The sequence below is a fragment of the Ursus maritimus genome, unplaced genomic scaffold (genome assembly GCF_017311325.1).
Source record: "Ursus maritimus isolate PB19 unplaced genomic scaffold, ASM1731132v1 scaffold_4, whole genome shotgun sequence".
Taxonomy (NCBI): domain Eukaryota; kingdom Metazoa; phylum Chordata; class Mammalia; order Carnivora; family Ursidae; genus Ursus; species Ursus maritimus.
The window spans coordinates 47,240,669-47,261,104 of record NW_024426552.1 but is presented as its reverse complement, the minus strand read 5'-3'; the positions used below and the strand labels follow the sequence as shown (position 1 = coordinate 47,261,104).

Below are 20,436 nucleotides of genomic sequence, written 5' to 3'. Positions count from 1 at the left end.
TCAATTACAGCATTGTAATGGCAAAATACTGGAAATGTCCTAAATGCCCACACATAGAAGAGTAATTGCGTGGGGCGCCTGGGTGGCACAGCGGTTAAGCGTCTGCCTTCGGCTCAGGGCATGATCCCGGCGTTCTGGGATCGAGCCCCACATCAGGCTCCTCTGCTATGAGCCTGCTTCTTCCTCTCTCACTCCCCCTGCTTGTGTCCCCTCTCTCGCTGGCTGTCTCTATCTCTGTCGAATAAAATAAATAAAAATCTTAAAAAAAAAAAAAAAAGAGTAATTGCGTAAACTATAGTATATTCACACTATATAGCTGTTAAAAATGTTTTTGGACTAAGATCTCCATAAACTGGTAGTTTCCAGGGTATCCTGCGAAGTAGGAAAACCACCACTGAAATATGAGAGAGTTAACTACAACATGCTACGTATCATGTAAGGAACAAAGGGAAATAATAACCAATCATCTATTTATTCAAAGGAGACACAGGAAGGATGAAACAGAAATCAGAAATAGATTACCTACTGGGGATAGGTGCAAACAGGATAGAAAGGCTAGGAGAAAGAGAATGAGCTAGAAAGGACAGGAAGGAGTGACACTTTTTGTATACTTCTAACTTTTAGAACTATGCTAATATTTTACATACAACCCCCCCCATAAGTTAACAAAGAATGGGCAGCATTCATTATGAAATACAAACAAAAACAAGTTAAATGAGTAGCATAACCATACTGTAAAGGTGAACAAAGAACCCACATAATTACTTTGCAAAACAATATTTTGATTATGCACTGTAAGACTAAAAAAAAGCAACTATACACATATACAAATAGGTTGGTAGGCTGTTTTTTCATTGGTAGATGTATGGTTAGTAATTCTGAATGTACTTTATATATGTTCTAAAATTGGGCAAATAAAAGTGAACATATTACAGATAGTCAAAGTCAGTGTTGGATAAAAGTTTCAAATATAGGAAAACTAGAATGAACTCTGGTGTTGGTCTGGTATTGGAAGTATCAATATGAATTAATGGAGATACACACACATACAGTATACACATACATACACACATTCATACTTACCGATCTAGAAATCGATATAGATGTGTATATTACACACATTTTCTAGTCTGTTAAGCAGGCTAAAAGCAATGATACCTCACCTCAGTACCAATGAGTGCATCTAGTACTGATTTTGATTTCTAAAGACCATTATCTCTATAAGAAACCATGGACACTTAAAGAAATCACTAATTCCAGGACTGGAGAAGAGAAAATACAAGATGGGTCCAGTATATCTTTTGGTACAGGAAATTAAGGAAGTATTAAAAGGATGGAGACATAAAAAAGACACGAGGGTCAACTGGAAGGAGTTTGCATGGGCAAATCTGGGACATTCTGAGTTACAAAATAAATAATGGTAGTAACGGGTTGTAACCTAAAGAATAACATAAGGATACACGGGCCCATTATCAATAAAATAAATAAATAATGAATGGCGGAAAAAAAACTTCCTCATAGCAGAATTTCAACTACTAAAAGTGGAAGAAATGTTGGAAATAGCAAACCATCACTTGGCAAATACTACACTAACAACTGTTTCAGGAAAGAACCCTGGGGGAAGAAAAAAGAACCATGAACACCTGCAACAGTATGAGAAACAGGGTACTTACAGTCCTAAGAATTTCCCCACAAAATACTTACTAATTACAAAGAAAACAGTAATTTGACAATGGAGAAATCTGGCAGACACCACCTTAAGCAAGTGATCAATATTAACATTACTAGCACCAGAACAAATTAACATCACGCACTTGCTGCTACACTGAAGACATACAGTTCTGTGCTACTCTTACCAAAAATTCATAAACTGAATTTAATCATGAGGAAACAGTAGGCAAACCCCCAACTGAGGATCTTTTACAAATAATTGCCCTATCCTTTTTAAGAAGTCTAAGGTCATGAAAGACAAACACTTAAGTGTCCCAGATTAAAGCACTGAACAGACAGATGACAACTGCACCATGTGTGATAACGAAATGATCTTTGACCAGCAAGACATCAGAGGAGCAAATGGTGAAATGTGAAAAGAAGTCTGTAGAACAGTACAAGGTAATATATTAAAGTATTTGTTAATTCCCTGATTTTGACAACTGTCCCGTAGTTAAATTTAAGATGTTAACATTTGGAGAACATGGAAATACCTTGTAATAGTTTCACAATGTTTTGTTAAGTCTGAAATTTTTTCAAAATGAAGTTTAAAATTCAAAAGAAGTACCTTCACTTGACCAGGAAAGTAACTTCCCTCCACACTAAGTCAAGCTAACCTTGATTACTAGAGCTAAGGAACAACATCTGAAAACCCACAGCCTTCATTTGTAATTATTCAAACTGGAATGAATCTTAATTCTAAAATGTAGTTCAATTTTTTATTTGCTAGGACCTCACCTACCGGGCAGAAGCCGTATAAACATTTCGAACATATGACATGGAGCCAATGGATGGTGGACACTCTGTATACCTTCTAACACTTAGGGATTTTCAAAGATATGCCTTGGCAGGATTTTGTACAGCACAGAACAAAAAACACTAGCAGTAAAGGAGAGAGAGGATTTGGATTAAAGTCTTTTCCAACCCCAGATATTATAATGCTATAGAACTATGTGCTAAGTTAGACTCCAATAAACACTAATTTTAAATTTCCCATTACTGTGGCCAACAATCTGGACAAGAGCAACAATCACAACATCTGGCTCTTCTTTTTTGTTAAAAAACAAAAAACAAAAACCCAGCAACAATTATGTAGAATAGAAAATAAGAACACTACTGAGTTTGACAAATTTATTGGTATTTTAGTAAAGACATTCATCTCAGTCATTTCTCTCCCATCTTGACCTTAGGTTAATATTTCATTTGAGTCAAGAAAAGAATATGTAGGAGAGGGATGTTATTTTAACATAAACAGTAAAATGGACAAAAGTGGAAAGTTTGCCTACATTAAAGCAAGTTAAATTCATGTATCTTGATATAATTAAATCATGTAAGAACTAATAGTTCTATATACATTTCCATTGTTTTACTTGGGGCTTACTCTAAACTTAAATGCAAATGAACAAAATGTTAGGAATATATACAGGCTGCTTCTCTGGAGTTATTACCTATTAAAAGAGCTCAGCGAGTAGTTACCACCAATAGTCTGAAGCTGCCTCCAAATTAAACATTGCAAGAGTATTCAAAGAAATAATTATACTGTGTGTCTTTTATCTGTGACTATGTTTTTAAAGATGTGTTTAACTGTCACATTAAAAAATAATTCATATACAAAAATTTTAAAAAAACCCTACAATACATAGATCTAACAACATATATGTGGTCAAAGAATCCATAAAATATGTTTAAAGATGCATTTTCTTTCTTTTTATCTTCAGTACCTAAAATGTGCTTTTGAGAGGCCACTGGTTAATATGTATACACTTCAAATAAACCATATTACTGTACTAAACTAAGAATTCTTGCATTAAGTTCAAATCAAATTCGCCTTCACAAGCTAGTAACTTAAAATAAGCTTTAACAAAGTTACAGAAAGTGCATCTTTCTCATTTTCATCTTCATATCTTCATACAATGTTGCTTTTTTGGTGTTTCTACCTTTTAAAAAATAAAAACAGCCAAATATTTAAGTATTATGTACATTTAAATTTTTGGTGGTGGTTTGTATTTTAAAAGAAACAGCTTCCTTATTATTTGCCTCAGGATCTGGTGGAAATGCTTACAGGAACTAGCTAATAACAAAAACCAAGAGAAGCACATTCAAAATACTGATTTACTTTGGTAGCAAATGGTCTTTGAAGACTAATGAAGGTAGACAAGGCCCGTTAAAGTGAAGTGGGCTATTTCAAATACTCAACAATTTACATAAAATTAAAAAAAATTTTTTTTAAAGAGCTAAGCATCTGTACCAACTGATAGCAATGCAATATCTAGTTTATGATGACTTTAAACAAAACAAATGCCCATTAGGAAAAAAAAAGCTGTATTTTAATTTTATCTAATGTACTTTCAGTCAATAATAGTCCAGTAACATTTTCCTCCCAATACAATACTCCCTTCTCTATAAGGCTGTTCCTGGGAGCCAGACACTTTAAGTTAATAAGGGAGTTAAGAGTAATTGCTTGCAGTTTAATAGACAATAACTTTTTGCGTTCCTCTTAATGTGCTAATAGTTGTGTCTAAAAAAATATGCAATTCTTAGAAAGGTACCATTTCTGATTTTTTATTATCTGTAACCTTTGGAAACTAATCACATGAAACTACAAAATTAGCAAATGTCTTGAAATCTGTATATAAAACATAAATTACCTCTAATTTCAAACTCTCATTTATTAGTGTACCACTCAATCTTAAAAAAAAAAAAAAAAAGTCGGCTCCAAAGATAGTCTTATACCATTCTTAAAAAAGGAAACTGTTCCTTTTAACTTTACACCCACCCCACACCCCAATTTCAAAACACATCATTTAATTGTCTTGGTCATGGACATTTCCAAGATGAGATTTTATATTTCGCTCCCATAGCTTCTGGTTATCAGAAAAACCATGCTTTCCTTTATTGAAGGAGTTTGGTCCTGCTGATGTTGGTGTATCCCTGTGTTAAAAGATAGGAAATTTATTTAAAAGTTACATAAAGCCTTTTGGGCCATGTTTTTAAGTCATTCAAAACATTGTTTATATCTATTATGAACAGGGGCTGAGTATCACAAGCCCCTAGAGAGTTTTTTTTAAAATACCTTTCTATAAGACCCAGTTCTAAAATTTCAGATTCAGTAGGTCTGAGGAGGGACCAGCATGTTCAACAAACACCTAAGGTGATTCTGACATATGGCTAAGGGTGGCAACCACGACAGTTTGTAAAACTGTTGCTTGAAACCTTTTAATACGGTCATGAAATCAACTGATGGCTTGCCATCAGCATCCATAAAAAATGAAATAGAAGAAAAATATGAAGATGTATTACACATAGAAAGGCTCAGTGTCATTGTGGATTTGTGTCATGGATTTGTTTCAATTTCACATCTTTTACATATTTTTAAATACATAAACAAACAAACTGGGTGTTTAAACTGGGTTACAAGGTCTGATGTATTTCTTACTTTAGGTCCCAGTATGAAAGGAAAGCAGGTGGACAGTCACTGGGACTGTTCCTATTTGAATCCTAGACTCCAAGTCTGATATGGATGCTTGCATATGGACTTAGTTAGTTCTCTGGGAGTTTATAATTTGGTAGAAATGGGGTAAAACTGCGGGCTGATTTAAATCCGAACTTTCTTACTAGCCTCTAAGTTAACTATTTATGTATACAAAGATAGGAAAATGGGCATTATGTTAACTTCATACTAATGTTATTTCCATGACAACAGGAACAATGGAGGAAAATTAAAAATTAAAATACTTATCTTATTTTGGTATTTGGCATCTTAATTACCAAGGAAAAAAGGACAGGTACAACCAAGATTAAATGATGAGAATAATAGGACAGGTGAATGAGTGAAAGCCTTTTCTTTTTTATACTGAAAAAACTTATATTTTAAATCAGAAACATTTCTCATAGCTATCTGAAGAAATACAGATTACATCTATCTAAAAAGAAATATCCTTAAAATTATTATTTTTTCATAAGGTACTCAATTTCTTTTACCAAGAAAGAAAGATCACTGATAGCTCATAAAACAAAACTGTTTCACCCAAATATGCAAGAAAAGCCCAAACACTAAAGATCATTTTGAAAGATCATTCTCTATAATTTTTATTAAAAAATATTTATACCTTCCAATATTCTTCATCCTCATCTTTGCTTCTGGAGGCATTTCCTCTGGCTCACTCTGGAGGGGAAAAAAAAAAACAAAAAAAAAAAACAGATGATGTGTTACAGGTTTATTAAATTCACTTGATTACTAATACAAAATTTTTTATCTAAGTCTTCTAGCATTTTCAATACAATAAATTTTGGTAAACGGAGAAAAGTATTTATCTTAACTACATTTTAAAAAGAAACACATAGATCTTCAAGTGTGCTGACTTTGCATAAAAAAAAAATCTGGTAAAAACCTGACATTCTAGAACCCAAACCATTTGTTTACTATGCAGTACACATTGTGGTAAGTGCTTTAATATGCACTCTCTTTTAAAACCCTAACAATCCTCATGGCACCCGGGTAGCTCAGTTGGTTAGGCATCCATCTGACTCTTGGTTTCAGTTTGGGTTGTGATCTCAGGGTGGGAGAATCAAGCCCTGAGCTGGGTTCCATGCTTGGGGGGGGGGGGGTGTCAGCTTGGGGAGTCTCTTCCTCTGTCCCTCCCCTGACTTGTGCACTCGAACTCAGGTGGGCTCTCTCTCAAATAAATAAAGCTTTAAAAGAAAAACAAAAAAACCCCTAACACTCCTACTAGGTAAGCATAATTATCATCATCTGCATTTTAAAGGTGAGGTAAACAAGGTTAATTTGTCCAAAGTTACAAAGCTAATAAACAGCAGAACAGCTGGATGCTCCAAAGCCAAGATTCTTAACAACTTGATGGTTGATGGTATTGCTCCTTCTAAAAGTCTCCTTTACTAAAAAGGTATCTTTAAAGTTCACTCTTTCCATACTTCTAAAGATGTTAAAAAGATACATGATAAGTTAAATTCCTTTTAGATCTGTTTTTATGTATGAATGCTGCTGGTAAGCTTTTTATTTTTAAGTAGGCTCCACGACTGACATGGGGCTTTACCTCACGCTGAAATCAAGAATCACATGCATGGTCTACCAACTGAGCCAGCCAGGAGCCCCTAAATATTCTTTTTTAAAAAAGCACCCTTAAGATCTAGCCTATTAGGAGTTTCTCCTGGTCAAATCAGAGACAATCTGAGCATTACTGCCTATTGAGTAAAGAATCCATGAGCCTACACTTATATAAATAAGGGAAAGCTCTTCCTCGCAGGAAGAGACAATAAATATAAAAGAGATAAAACAATGAGAAAAATCACCATTTGGCAAACATTCATAATAACTGATCCTGGCAAGAATCATTAATGGATGCTAACACTCATGGGAGCATTTAAAAAATCATATTTTCATGTGTTCTTTTTTTAATTAAGGATTTTAAGTAATCTCTACACCCCCGTTGGAGCTCAAACTTACAACCCCGAGATCAAGAGTCACATGTTCTACTGACTAAGCCAGCCAGGCACCCCATAAATTTTAATTTTTTATTTTATTTTTTTATTTTTAGTAGGCTCCACACCCAACACGGAGCTTGAACTCACAATCCTGAGATCAAGAGTCATGTGCTCTACCAACTGAGCCAGCCAGGCACCCCCATGTATTCTTAAAGCATATCCCCACAAATAAATTTTAATTACAAAAGGTAAAACAGTAATTTGAAAAGTACAGAAATCTGGCAGACATCACTTTAACCAAATGATCAAAGTTAACACTGTCAGTAATGGGACATATTGACAACATGTGCTCCCTGATATGATACATTAAGAACTTGGCATCGCCTCTGTGGTATTCCTGCCAAAGTAAGTAATATGAATCTAATCATGAGCAAACATCACACAAATTCAATCTAAGGGATATTTTACAAAATAACTGGCCTGAACTCTTCAAAAATGTTAATGCCATAAAACAGAAAGACCCAAGAATTGTCCAAATTAAAGGAGACTAAGGAGATAACAACTAAAAATGTATTTTTAAATTTCAAAATTAAATGGATGCCCTCATTGTCCAACATACTTTAGGCTCAGATACATATCCAAGGTTACTTAACTATGTTCTGCAGAAAAAGGAAAAACCAGACGATGATTTCAGATGCACACATTCTTTTATCTAAGAGACGAGTTAAAGTTTATATCCTTTACCATCAACTTGGTAATTTCTCCATTTGCAAAACAGGAATAACTACATCACACAATTCACAGGAATATATGGAAGATAAAATAGAGTTATGTGAATAGATATCCAAATTGTTAGGCGTTCAAAGTAAGCCAGCACTATCAGGTAGGAGCTTACCATTTCTAGCCTCTCTACTTTGGCACATGCTGTTCCTTTCTTCCCTGACTGTCCTTCCCTCACACATTCTGTACATATCAAAAAACTACCTAATCTCTTAAGAATATCAGAGATGACAGAAAACATTAAATATTATTAAATTAGTACTTTCCAAACTTTGAGGGGGTGAAATACTTTTTTCCTCAATAAAATCGTATTTTGGTCCCTAAGTATCGAACAGATTAAAGAACAGCTACAAGTGAAAAGGGGGCAGGAGACCTGAGCCCTGCTTGTTAGGGATCACCTAACACCACAGTAGCTCCTGAGACACTTCCACAGAAATCCAGAACTCTGAGAAGTAGTTTAAAAATATATGATTTAAACTGAGCCTTCATTTTACAGCTGAAAAACTAAGGCTCCAAAAAGGTAAAGTGACTTAGGTAAAAAGGTAAAGTCACAGGCTTTCTACTGGTTAGTAACTAGACAAGACAGGAAAAGAATCCAAGTCCTCCCACTGCCGGTCTTTCTATGCTGCTGCATCTAGTTACTTGGCCTCTCTTCCTCCCCCGAATTTCCACACCACTTTATGTCTTTGGATACTTTTGATTTTTATTTTGTACTATTTTATGCCCTGCTAGGCTCAATTCCTAGAGGAACATGTTTAATTTATCTTCGTTATCTCACTGTGCCTAGCATATAGAAATCACTCCAATGTGTACCATGAGTAAGTCCAAAGAATACAGTGATAACCACAGTAATTCTTTACCTTTGATTTGGTCTCCAATCATTCCATATTCATCCTTGCCCAAACTTCTCTACAGAAATCTCCAGTCCAGTCAAATGCAGCTGCCAAGTATTTACTACTCTTATAACTCTTAGCTTATAAAAGTATTCCTTGGTTTGTCAAAATGCTGCCTTAATGTTTTGGTATCCAACTCATATTTCTTCTCTGTATATTCTTCCCAAACACTTCAGCCCACAGTATGCTCCTATGAATGTATAATTTTTAACCATATTGCTTTTGGGAGCAATTACTCATGTCCCGTTAACACCTGTTATACAATGGGGTCACATTTTAAGTGGGGGATAGTTTCTAAAGAGACAGACCAAAGAAAAAAATCAGTCAAAATGATGCTTAAAATTCAGTACCATATGTTATTCATAAGCATAAGAGAGGGACACTGTGAGATGCATGAGGAAACTAAGACTGCCTAAGAGAACAGCAGATAAGCAACTCATGCTCACTCTGGACACATGCTTAGTGAACAGACTTCTAGCAGAATCACCTGTGCTATTTGCTATTCTTCATGGGAATACAGAAGAAAGCATTACAACTGCCTTTTTGAAGTTGAATGCATGTACAATGTCTCATCACTGAAGACTACAACTATAAAATTATTAAAGACAGCATTAAATTTTTCTTTTTTTGGACCCTACATATTTCCTAGCACATATGTGTATTATTACTGTTCATAATAAGCATTTGTTTATTTGATTCCTTTTTTTTTTTTTTTAAAGTAGGCTCCAGGCCCAGCGTGGGGCTCAAACTCATGACTGTGAGATCAAGACCTGAGCTGAGATCAAGAGTCAGACACTTAACCAACTGAGCCACCCAAAAGCCCCTGCGGATTTGATTCTTAAGTTCATTGCTCCCAAAGGCAATTATTTTAAATAATCCTACAACCAAATAAAATAGAAATATTCAGATTTTGCAGGTATCACAAAATTTAAAAAAAGCCACAAAACAAACAAAAAAACTATTCAGAATTACAAAGAAAATTCACTAGTACCATGAATACAACCTACAATCTGCCACTAACATCTTCCTTAAAGAACTAACTGGTTAAAGTAAAATAAAACTAGGTGTTGACTTACATCTTCATCTTCATTAAAAGCTGCTGCTACTGAAAGGGTTTTTGGAGCAAGCGTTGGAACAGTTTCTTTAGGCTTCTGAAGAAGAAACACATTAAAAAGTATCACATATAAGATTAAAAAAAAGTATCACATAATGTTTATACAGGCTTACCTAATGACACAAATAACTTAGCTTCAAAGACTTGATTTTATGTTTTCATAGAAACATACAATAAGGAACTCAGAACAAACTTAAAAGAAATCTATTTTCTCTTTTTAAAAATGTGGTTATCAATGGGTAGCTTTAATTTTATTAATTATATGTCCATTTGTTTTCATCCTGTAAAACATTTTCTAGTCAGGATATATAGTATCATTTAGCTAAGGGGTACCTGGAAAATGCAAAAAAATGATTAGTAGTACGTTCCCACAGTAACGAAAAATGAAGTGCAGTGTGCCTTGAGAACATAAGACACCAAGACTCATCTCTCTACTGGCTAGCTTTCTGCCCTGTAGCCTATAAACATGCTTCTCTTCTAACTAACCTAAGTTTCTGAGGTCAGTTGTCCTCACTATCTTCGTCCTCTCACCATCCATTTTGTCTTCAACCCACTGCAATCTGGCTTCCTCCCTCATTCCCCCATGGCTCCTCACTCACCTAGAATCGGGCGACCTTGGTTCTACAGGGTCACCAATGACCAGTGTGCCGCTTTTGACTCTAATCACCAGCTACTTTTTGAAACACTCCTACCTTGACTTTTCTGACAATGTTTTTTAGAGGCTATTCTAATTCTCTGATCTTTTGTTCCCTTTGTTTCCTCCTGTTCCCCCCCTTAAATGAGACACACCCAAGATTCTGTCCTTAGGGATCTTTCCTTTCCTTCTCTGTACTTCCCTAGTCAACTCCATTCACTCCCATACTTTTAACTACCAAATCCTATGTCTGCCCCAAACAGGATGTCATATGCCTACTGGATAACTCCACTTAAGAGCCCAAACGGGTACTTTAGTTTCACAGTGTTCTAAGTACCCAAGCCAGAAAACCTTTTCCTCAACTTGCAATCTATTGTAAAGTCTTATGCTTAAATCTCTAATAGACCTACATCTCCCTCTGCATTCCCATCAACTACCAACACCTAAGGATTCTTAGCATTACCTGCCTCAACTGCTGTTAGAAATACCTCGCCCCACCTTCAGTGTTTCTTCCCTCTAATCCTCTATAATGGTACCAGAGTGATATTTCTAAAATGCAAATCTGTTTAAGAGTTAGGGTTACATACGACAGTTCCATAGCTCTGCTAGAACCGAAAGAATAAAACCAAACTATATTATGTAAGTCCTTTATGATTCCGTTCTATGCTCTCATTTGAGGGACTTTCTATGCCTACATTTGCATACCACTATCCAACTACAAACAATTTCCGGAATGGCTTCACATCTAAACTGCTTTTGCACAAAATTCTTTTTATCTGAGATGCCCTTTGCCTCCTGTCTACAGTTAAGGCCAACTCAAACATCACCTCATCTGTGAAATCTCTGATCTACAGAAACAAAATGAACCACCCTTTCTTTTATAACACAAACACTTTTTATACATATTTGCTTTTGAAGGAAAAAAAATGTTAATTTGGAGATTATGCATAAAGACTCCAGAAATATCCTTTAGTCTTAAAGATATCAGGTGTTTGATGTTATACATACAACATATGACACAAGTGCCTGTTGATCAACTACCTTTTCATATCATATAATCAAAAGCAATAGTTTCAACTATTTTTTGTATCTTAAAACTCACTTCCCCAAGATGACTGTGTTTATACTAAAGTTCACTTTGTAAGAACAGGCTTTTGCTTCCCAAAGATTAAAAAGTTTTACTGAACAGGCTATTTCAAACAAAACCCTCCCATCTAAAATGATCAGCAATTACTTAATCATGTCAATGATTTAGAAAAAGTAGGGATTTGGATATCTAATTTAGGGGTGTGCTGACCACAGTAAAATCTATTATCAAGAGTAACATCCGGGGCGCCTGGGTGGCGCAGTCGTTAAGCGTCTGCCTTCGGCTCAGGCGTGATCCCGGCGTTCTGGGATCGAGCCCCACATCAGGCTCCTCCGCTAGGAGCCCGCTTCTTCGTCTCCCACTCCCCCTGCTTGTGTTCCCTCTCTCGCTGGCTGTCTCTCTCTGTCAAATAAATAAATAAAATCTTAAAAAAAAAAAAAGAGTAACATCTATATGGAAGTGTACGTGAGAATACATGTTTAATGACTGTCAAAAAACCCCACAAATACTTGTGCAGTTGGTCTATGCAACTTAAAAAAAAAAAAGATTGAACAGAAAGAATCAGCTCATATAGGAAGAAAAGTCATGAAGTAATCAAGTTACAAGCTGAATGTCTTTTGTTCATAATGAATTTTTTTAAGGAAGAAAGAAAAAGGGAAAACAACATAGGGTAGGAGTAGGGGTTCTGAGAAATGGTAGCTCTTTTAAAACTAGAAGTGTAACTCAAACTGACTCCAGCAGGAACCTGACCCATAGCATATTTTTAAGATCTCTGAATGAACACCTAACGCAAAAATAAAGCTATATCCATCTGGCAAATGAGGAACAGATACGAATAAACAACCCAAAAGCAATAATCCTAATAATTTTAGGATTATTCTCCTCACAGAGAATGTAACTATTTTCTAAAGCTAACAGTAATACATTACTTAACATTTTTTTCTTAAAGACCTATGTGGTTGAAACATAAGAAATTATCACTTTTCTAGGTCAGAAATAGTCAAATCTAGCAACTTCATATGTTTCAATATAATATTTCAAAACTTTCCAGATACTCCATGGTTAGTAATTGTTAATTCAAGGTTTATATTTAAAACAAGGGCTCAAAAGTTGATCTGTCATAAGATATATAAGGCTCAATGTCCATTTGTAGCTCCAAAGTAATCAAGAAGCTCTTATCAAGTAATACCACACTAGTACTGATTTCTAGAGATATTATTTTTAATATTACCAGAATTGAAAGATAAGAAAAATAAACCGAAATTCTTTCTGAAAATATTTTTCAGAGGTTTTTGCTCAACTTGGAAAAACTCTTAAGCTGTTACTTTATAAATCACACATTCCTTATAACAGTTGCTCCTCCTATTTCAAACCGTTTAAAAAAAGTTTTCAAGTTAGTTTATCCACACCATTCTTGAATGCAGAGCTAATAACTTAAATACTTACATGTAAGTTCACGCACTAATGTACCTTTTTAGACTCAATTTACCATAACCCCCTAAAAGCAGATTCCTGAAATAAATTCTTAAGTCCCATTATGAACATCATACAAATAAAATAACGACTCACACTTGATCCAAGTTTGATGGATATGGCTGAGGCTTTCTTTGTCGTCTGACTACCTATGGCAAATCCAAACTTGGAGATCTTTGTAGGCTTTGTTGGGAGGTCTGCAGCTTCTTCTTCAGCTGATCGCTTCTCAGCGCTGCGACTGGAACTTTCCCCTCCATTACTGGAAGAAACAGTCTTAGTTTTCACAGGTTTTTCTGCTTCTTCTTCAGGTCCTGGTGAAGTCGAAACAACTTACCAAGATGAGCTATTTTTACTGAGCAGATTGATGGGAGCAGCAACCTCAAAAAGCATCGTTATAAGGAAGATACCTCTGCAGTTGTCACCTACTGACCCAACAGTCTCTTCCACTGTTTGTTAGAGTATACAGCAGGAACTGAGATTGTGTGGCAGTAGAAGAGGCTCCCATGAATTAACTAGCATAAAATACAGAGCAATTTAAAATTATAAACATAGAGTTCACAAAAATCTAAGACCCTTCAACTAAACACTATTATAAAAGTTATAATAATCTAATCATTTGTGGGATTTTGCTTTTTAGAAATTAAGGTCTGTAAGCTTTTCTACACAAACTAGTTTGTGAGCAACTGGTCACATCACAGGATAATACATTTAATTAATAAATTCTGACATTCTTCAATTACATCAATTATATTACTAGTTATACAAAGTACCTAGTTATGAATGGCCTATTATTACCAGAACTACAATGTTAATACAGCCTGGAATTAGTTTCTTGAGTGATGTGTTCCTCATCTACCTCTCATTAGAGCTGAAAAAGAAACTGAAGGAAGACATCAGGTCATTCCCTCCTATGTAATTTAATTCTACTCTGAAAGCTTGATTATTGCCTATTTTAACCATCAGACTTAGGTTTACACACTACTTTCTCTCATGAAAGAAAGATGAGCTAATTATAATTTCAAATAGTAGAATCCACACATATGTAAATTTGGAATGCAAGATGGCTTTCAGTAATTTTGCTTGTATTTGTATTAGTCAATGACAAAATAAGTTTGCATCTTGAGTATCTTTGGTCCTTTACACTAGAAGACTTTTTAAGAACGTATTGAATGGTAAGACACAAGAAGTCTGGTCAATTAAAAATTTTATTTTCTCTCCCCAATCACCCAACAGAATGTTTTCTGCTACACTAAACGGTTTATTTACGAAAAGAAGATGCTCTAAGTGATAGCCCTGACAACAGTTAACAGGACAAAGAACTAGAACGGGGGAAAAGAGGAAAATCAAAACGAATAGATGGACAAGCAACAGATTAAAAAATCCAGAGCCTATAGCTCTCAATCTTTAGAACTTTGGAATGATGTGGTCTCTAGATTAATAAGCACTTTGAACAGAACATTTGATTTTGTTTAGAGGAAAGATAACAGGAACTCTTTATTCCCTTTGGACAGGGGGTGAAAGCTGTAATAACTTTGCAGGGGAGGAATTAAGGAGGATTAGGTTTTGAGATTTCCTCAGGAGACAAAGATAGCACTGGAATGGTTGCTGGAGGTGCCATTTACTTCTTCAGATATGAAATTACAAAAGCACCTGAAGAATATAAGATCAATATTTAATAGCTGAAATACAGAAATCAATTTAGAATTTCTAGGGGCACCTGGGTGGCTCAGCCAGTTAAGCATCTGCCTTCAGCTCAGGTCATGATCTCAGGGTCCCAGGATCAAGCCCTGCATTGGGCTCCCAGCTCAGCAGGGAGTCTGTTTCTCCCACTCCCTCTCTCCCCCTACCCCCATGCTCTCTCTCTCTCAAATAAATAAAATCTTTTAAAAAATTAATTTAGAATTAGGGGCGCCTGGGTGGTGCAGTCGTTAAGCATCTGCCTTCGGCTCAGGGCGTGATCCCAGCCTTACGGGATCGAGCCCCACATCACGCTCCTCCGCTATGAGCCTGCTTCTTCCTCTCCCACTCCCCCTGCTTGTGTTCCCTCTCTCGCTGGCTGTCTCTATCTCTGTCAAATAAATACATAAATAAATCTTTTAAAAAAATTAATTTAGAATTTAAAAAACCCAGAATTATGCCAACATTAGTTTTTTCAAAGTCTAAGTTTAGAACCAAAAGCATTATTCTAAATTTTATTCTGCATTCTATTTATAGTTTTAATCAAGTATGAGTTTTACTGTAGAACCCAAGCAATGATAACTATTTCTTTGTGACTAAAATTGAAAACACAGTCTCTATATATGGGAACATAAAGAAACATAGAAAACGCATTGGGTTTACATAAAGAAACAATCTATACACTAAGGCACAGGGCTTGTGCAAACACAAACTCTGAAAAACATCAAAACAAACGGCATAAAGAACATTTAGTCTTGACTGCAGTATACTCTGTCTGCTCTTTGAACTATGACCCAAGAGCTACACATAAATAGTCGAGATTTCCAGTTCTTTAAAAAAAAAACAAACCTATCTTTTCTTAATTCTAGGTCTCCTTTTACCCAGAAAATAATTCTAGAACAAAGAATCAAGAAAAACTAAAGCATAAGTATAAAACAAAGTGAAAAACATAAATCTTACTATAATATTAATACCATTAAGTTTGACAAATGGCTGAACTAGTATGTGATAATATATGGAACACAATACTATCTGTCCAATCCCATGATGCTATAGGGAGAATTTCTAGAACTGCTGTAGAAAAGGTAGCATGAACAGGGGAGCTGGGAAAACTACCACTAGTTAAGTAACTCGCAGCAATTCAATTTTATTCACATTTGCTTTCCTGTCACCTTAAGTGGCACTCTATTAAGACTACCCACATCTCTCAGGTCCACACTGGAAATGAAACATATTATGTCTAGCAGGTCATTTCTAAACATGACTGATTCCAGGGACGCCTGGGTGACACAGTCGGTTAAGTGTTTGCCTTCAGCTCAGGTCATGATCCCAGGTCCTGGGATTGAGTCCTGCACCAGGCTCCCTGCCTACTTCTCCCTCTGCCTGCCCCTCCCCATCTGTGCGCTCGCACACGTGCTCTCTCTCTCTCTGACAAATAAATAAAATCTTTTAAAAAAATAATTAAAAAAAAAAAAAACAACTGATCGAGATCCAGCAAATTATTTCTGGACATAATAAATAACTGTCTCGCTAGATCAATTCTTAAGAAGTCTGTTGTGGTTTTTGTCTTGTTTTAGCAACTAAACTCAACAGCTTTAGAAAATATCCACTCTCAGTGAAGAGACGGGGGAAAAGAAGTGAAGGAAGAAGGTGGGTGTACTATTAGTACTCATTACTTAGCCTTAAATGGCTCAATGTGTCACATGGATTGGAGCTTTTATTTTCTCTTTAGGTAATCCTCCTCTAACAATTATGTAGTAAAATACACCAAACATTCAGGAAATAAAGCAAATGGAATAAGCAATGAAAATGGACAAGTCTAACAGCCAAATTTATGTTATTATCAATGTGACTATTATTACGGAGTCTACAAGTCTATATATAGTTCATTAGAATAGAAAACTATTTCAACCTAATGTGAACTTTGAAATGTATTAAATATAAACATTAATTTCTAGATCCATTAAGTGTTTCTCTTTAAATACAACATGTACTACACTTTAGCATTTGGGGCTTTTAATCAAGAACTGCTGTTTTCAATTTATTTAATGGGATCTTTGTATTTTGGACCATGGAAAACAAAATTTTTAGATGACCATGGATTAGCAATGTGAAAATTTTTAGGAACATGACTTATATTTTAAAGAATGAATTTAATATGTGATCAGTTTTCTAAAAATAAGAAAATAACAATTTACAGCCAAACATGCATAAAATTATATAAAAGTACTAGATTATTTATCAAGGAATATTTTTAAAAAGGGGATTTTTATCTAGTTTGCATTCATTCTGAGCTCACAAAGTGTGTAGTTAATGTGAAATCAAATTACACGTGGTACTAGCATTTTTTTTTTTCTTTTCCATCGAGTAGCTGGAGAGGAAAGGTGGGCCTTGGAGGACAAAGTTACCTTACTTTGAAAAAAAAAAAAAGTACCTAATAAGAAAGTTTAAATCCATAAGGGTATATCCTTCTGACCCATTTGTATTTTGGTAGCTTCATCTGAAAAAAGGGAACACAGCTACCTCTCCAAAAGGAGTGGTGCGCAGCTTAAATGAAAACATATTCAAGACCCTCCTAGTGGTTGGCATAATAAATGTCAATTTCATTAAAATAGTTCTTAGCTTAAACCAGCACAAGATGCCCATAATTATGATATGGACAGCTTTTTTTCCCTAAGATTTATATTTCAAACAGCTACAAAAATTTAGCCAAAGGGAGAATAAAAATCTGCTCAAAGCCTTATCCTTAGCATTATCCTCCTCTTTAAGGTGAGAGCAAGTTGAAATAAGTAGCTTCTCTTACTGATATCAATTCATTCATAACTACTTATAAAAAATTACACCTCCAACTTACTGGACTGTTCAATAGGAGCTAAAAATCAGCTAGGTAAGCCCCTAAGATAAACTTAAATGTGTTTCAAAATAGTGCCAACTTGACACAAAATTAGCAATTCAACAAATACACAGTATTAAATGTTTTAGCTATGATTTCTCTGTAAAAACTCATTGAAAATATCTGACATTCAAAAATGGTTTATATGCAACAGCATATTTTCTTGTTAAGGCAGGTATATCCAAGGCAAATTATGACAAAGTTATTAAGGGATAGTACTTACTCTAAATCACCAACAAGGATACCATAAATTTGATATCAATCATCCAAGTTAATTTTTTGTACTACCACCCCACATACAAAAACACGCTACAATAGAAACATCAACATTCATACTACAGAGTTAATTATCCCCAACTGAAAGGATGGTGGATAAATCACACAGTCCAGTTATGCTGAAACTTAAGGTACATTTTAGCAACACATTAAACACATGTTTAATACTCTCAAGACGCTTAAGAAGCTATTCTACAAAGTTAAAAGTCTAAAAGCCAGTTAAGATTCTTTAGGTTACAGATCTTTGGTTTTCCTCAAACTACTAATTTTTTATGTCATTTTACTCAATAATTTCCAAGATGATTTTTGAGGGGAAAAAAAAATCCCTAATGAGATAGTACTATATGGCTTAAATTGCTGTTTAAGTAACTGAACATTACGTTTTTCTCAGTTTTTGTTTCCAAGGCAATTCACATTAAACGTCATGTAAAGTCCTAATAACTGCCTTCATATGCTATTAATCTTCTATATTTTCTCAAACTAAATACTTTCAGGGTTAAGATTTGAGGGAGTCAGAACAGAGAGTAATACTTAAAACGTTCCGAAGGTATTATGATCACCTCGCACGTGTTAAGTTACTTGCCTTGTTGCGACAAAGGGGGCCTGGAGAGATGCTTCTTTCCCTTCATGCACAAGGCCCAAATTTACAGGGGTGGAGGATACAGAATGAAGATAGCTGTAACCTGAGTTAGCATCGTAACAAAATACAGGAAAAGTCACACTAGCCTATTAAGCCACCTAAATATGTCATGCAGTTAGCCGGCAAGAGCCTAACTCAGAAAAAGCAGACACTTCAAAGGCAATCAAACCCTAACCCTAGCCTCCGCAGCTTAAACCAGCGGGCAGGCGAAGGTATTCTTTCCCTCCATCTCGACCCATCCCGTTACAGGGTCAATATTCGGCTTGAAAATAAAAGGCCGGGGTCGTCCACCTCCTCGGCGAAAAGGGAGAAGCAAACTAACTCCTAGGTGTAACTTAGAGGCCAGCACCGTCGGAAACTCGGCCTACGGCCAGTTCCTGCAGCCACTGCTCGGTGACTCCCACTGTGTGTGTGCGCGTGTGTGTTTTGTGTGAAGTACGTCTCCGGTGTGGCGGTAGCGGCTCCTGCACTGCCGCTCCTGGTCCCACCCAGGGTTCGGTCCCCCTTTCTGATACCCATCTCCCTTCTCCTCGGAAGCAGGGCCTCCGGGGGAGCCAGCAGGTGACGGACAGTGGCCCGCTCTCCCCCGGCAAGGAGGCCGGGATCCCAGAGGGCCGCGCCGGGCGTGCCCGGGTCTCGTCTGGGCCCAGCACCTGGCCGGGTGAGCTCCAGATCCGCCCATTCTCGCCCCCATCCTACTCCCCCCACCCCGGGGAGCTCAAAGAAAAGCCCAGAGCATCCCACGCAGCCCGCAACGCTGGGGTTGTGTTCACCTCCGGTGGCTCCAGCTCGCTGCGGTTTCTCAGGCTTCTCCTCTCCCGCCTTCCCGTCCGCCATTTTCCCCGCCGCGGCCTCCCCTGCAGCCACGCCAAGGACGTCACGGCCCCGCCCAGCAACCATTGAGTTTCGGAGCTTGCCTGCAAAGCTGCAGCCTAGAGCGGCCCTGGAAAGTGAAAAGAGGCCGTTTGGAAAACGGAAGTGAATGTGACATCATCTGCAGTCGCCTCTGAACGAAGGGCGGGGAGGGTTGTGCTGCGTGTATATGGAGGACTGGTTAGGGATTTGATTAGAGCTTGCTTAGGTTTTCATGGTCCAGAGAAGTGGGGGAGATATGGGAGCATTACTCTGCAAACGGTGGAATCTTGTAAGGTTTCTGCAGACCAGGGTGTGACTACAGCTGAAGCGAGCGGGCTCTGTTCATTCTGTGATCACCTGTGCATGCTTGCTTTTTTTTTTTTTTTTTGAAAGCGGGCGTGGGGGAGAGGGCAGTTGGGGACTCCTGGCTGGCTCAGAAGAGCGTGGGACTGAACTCGGGGTCCTGAGTTCCGGCCCCATGTTGAGTGTAGAGATTACTTACATAAATAAAACTTAAAAAAAAAAAAAAAGCGTCCTTAAATCAAAACACAGTATTTATGGAGCGCCCTCTAGTGTCAAACACTATCATTTAATCCCTACAACAGCCCAATGCGGAATTATCTTCTTTTTAATTAGCTATGAGAATTGAGGCCAAAGAGTAATTTGTCTAAGGTCACGTAGCCAAATGGTAAAACTACTTCTTCTGTAGGTCGTAATCGTCATACCAAATTAAAAGAATTATTTTGGTGGCCTGGGTGGCTCAGTCGGTTAAGCCTCTGCCTTTGGGTGAGATCATGATCTGAGGGTCCTGGAATCAAGTCCCACATCCAGCTCCTTGCTCAGTGGGGAGCCTACTTCCCCCTCTGCCGCCTGCCTGCTTGTGCGTGCGCGTGCTCTCTCTAACAAATAAATGAAAAATTTTTTAAAGAGAGAAGTTACCTCATTCAGTTAAGATTGCAGTC

The 20,436-nt window shown here is 36.7% G+C and overlaps 1 protein-coding gene across 2 annotated transcripts; it reads right to left on the bottom strand.

Annotated features, from left to right (window-relative positions):
* Positions 1-2,827: 2,827 nt before the first annotated feature.
* LOC103673266 (PEST proteolytic signal containing nuclear protein) lies at positions 2,828-19,529 on the bottom strand. 2 transcript variants are annotated; one of them, XM_008702029.2, is made up of 6 exons: positions 19,393-19,471; positions 18,563-18,662; positions 13,230-13,392; positions 9,902-9,976; positions 5,820-5,875; positions 2,828-4,641 (listed from the first exon to the last, which is right to left on the bottom strand). In XM_008702029.2, exons 1-6 carry the CDS (start codon positions 19,454-19,456, stop codon positions 4,515-4,517), a joined length of 585 nt encoding a protein of 194 aa, XP_008700251.2. In that variant the 5' UTR covers positions 19,457-19,471; the 3' UTR covers positions 2,828-4,514. The 2 variants fall into 2 exon arrangements, with proteins under 2 accessions (XP_008700251.2, XP_008700252.1); XM_008702030.2 differs by lacking the exon at positions 18,563-18,662 and having other exon boundaries at positions 13,230-13,444; positions 19,393-19,529.
* Between the last annotated feature and the right edge of the window lie 907 nt (positions 19,530-20,436).

Coding starts and splice junctions, on each gene's coding strand:
- LOC103673266 (XM_008702030.2), bottom strand. CDS start 19,519: ATGGTTGCTGGGCGGGGCCGTGACGTCCTTGGCGTGGCTGCAGGGGAG. Junction 13,445..19,392: donor GCGAGCTGGAGCCACCGGAG/GTGAACACAACC, acceptor CGACTTCACCAG/GACCTGAAGAAGAAGCAGAA. Junction 5,876..9,901: donor CTTTTAATGAAGATGAAGAT/GTAAGTCAACAC, acceptor TTTCCCCTCCAG/AGTGAGCCAGAGGAAATGCC.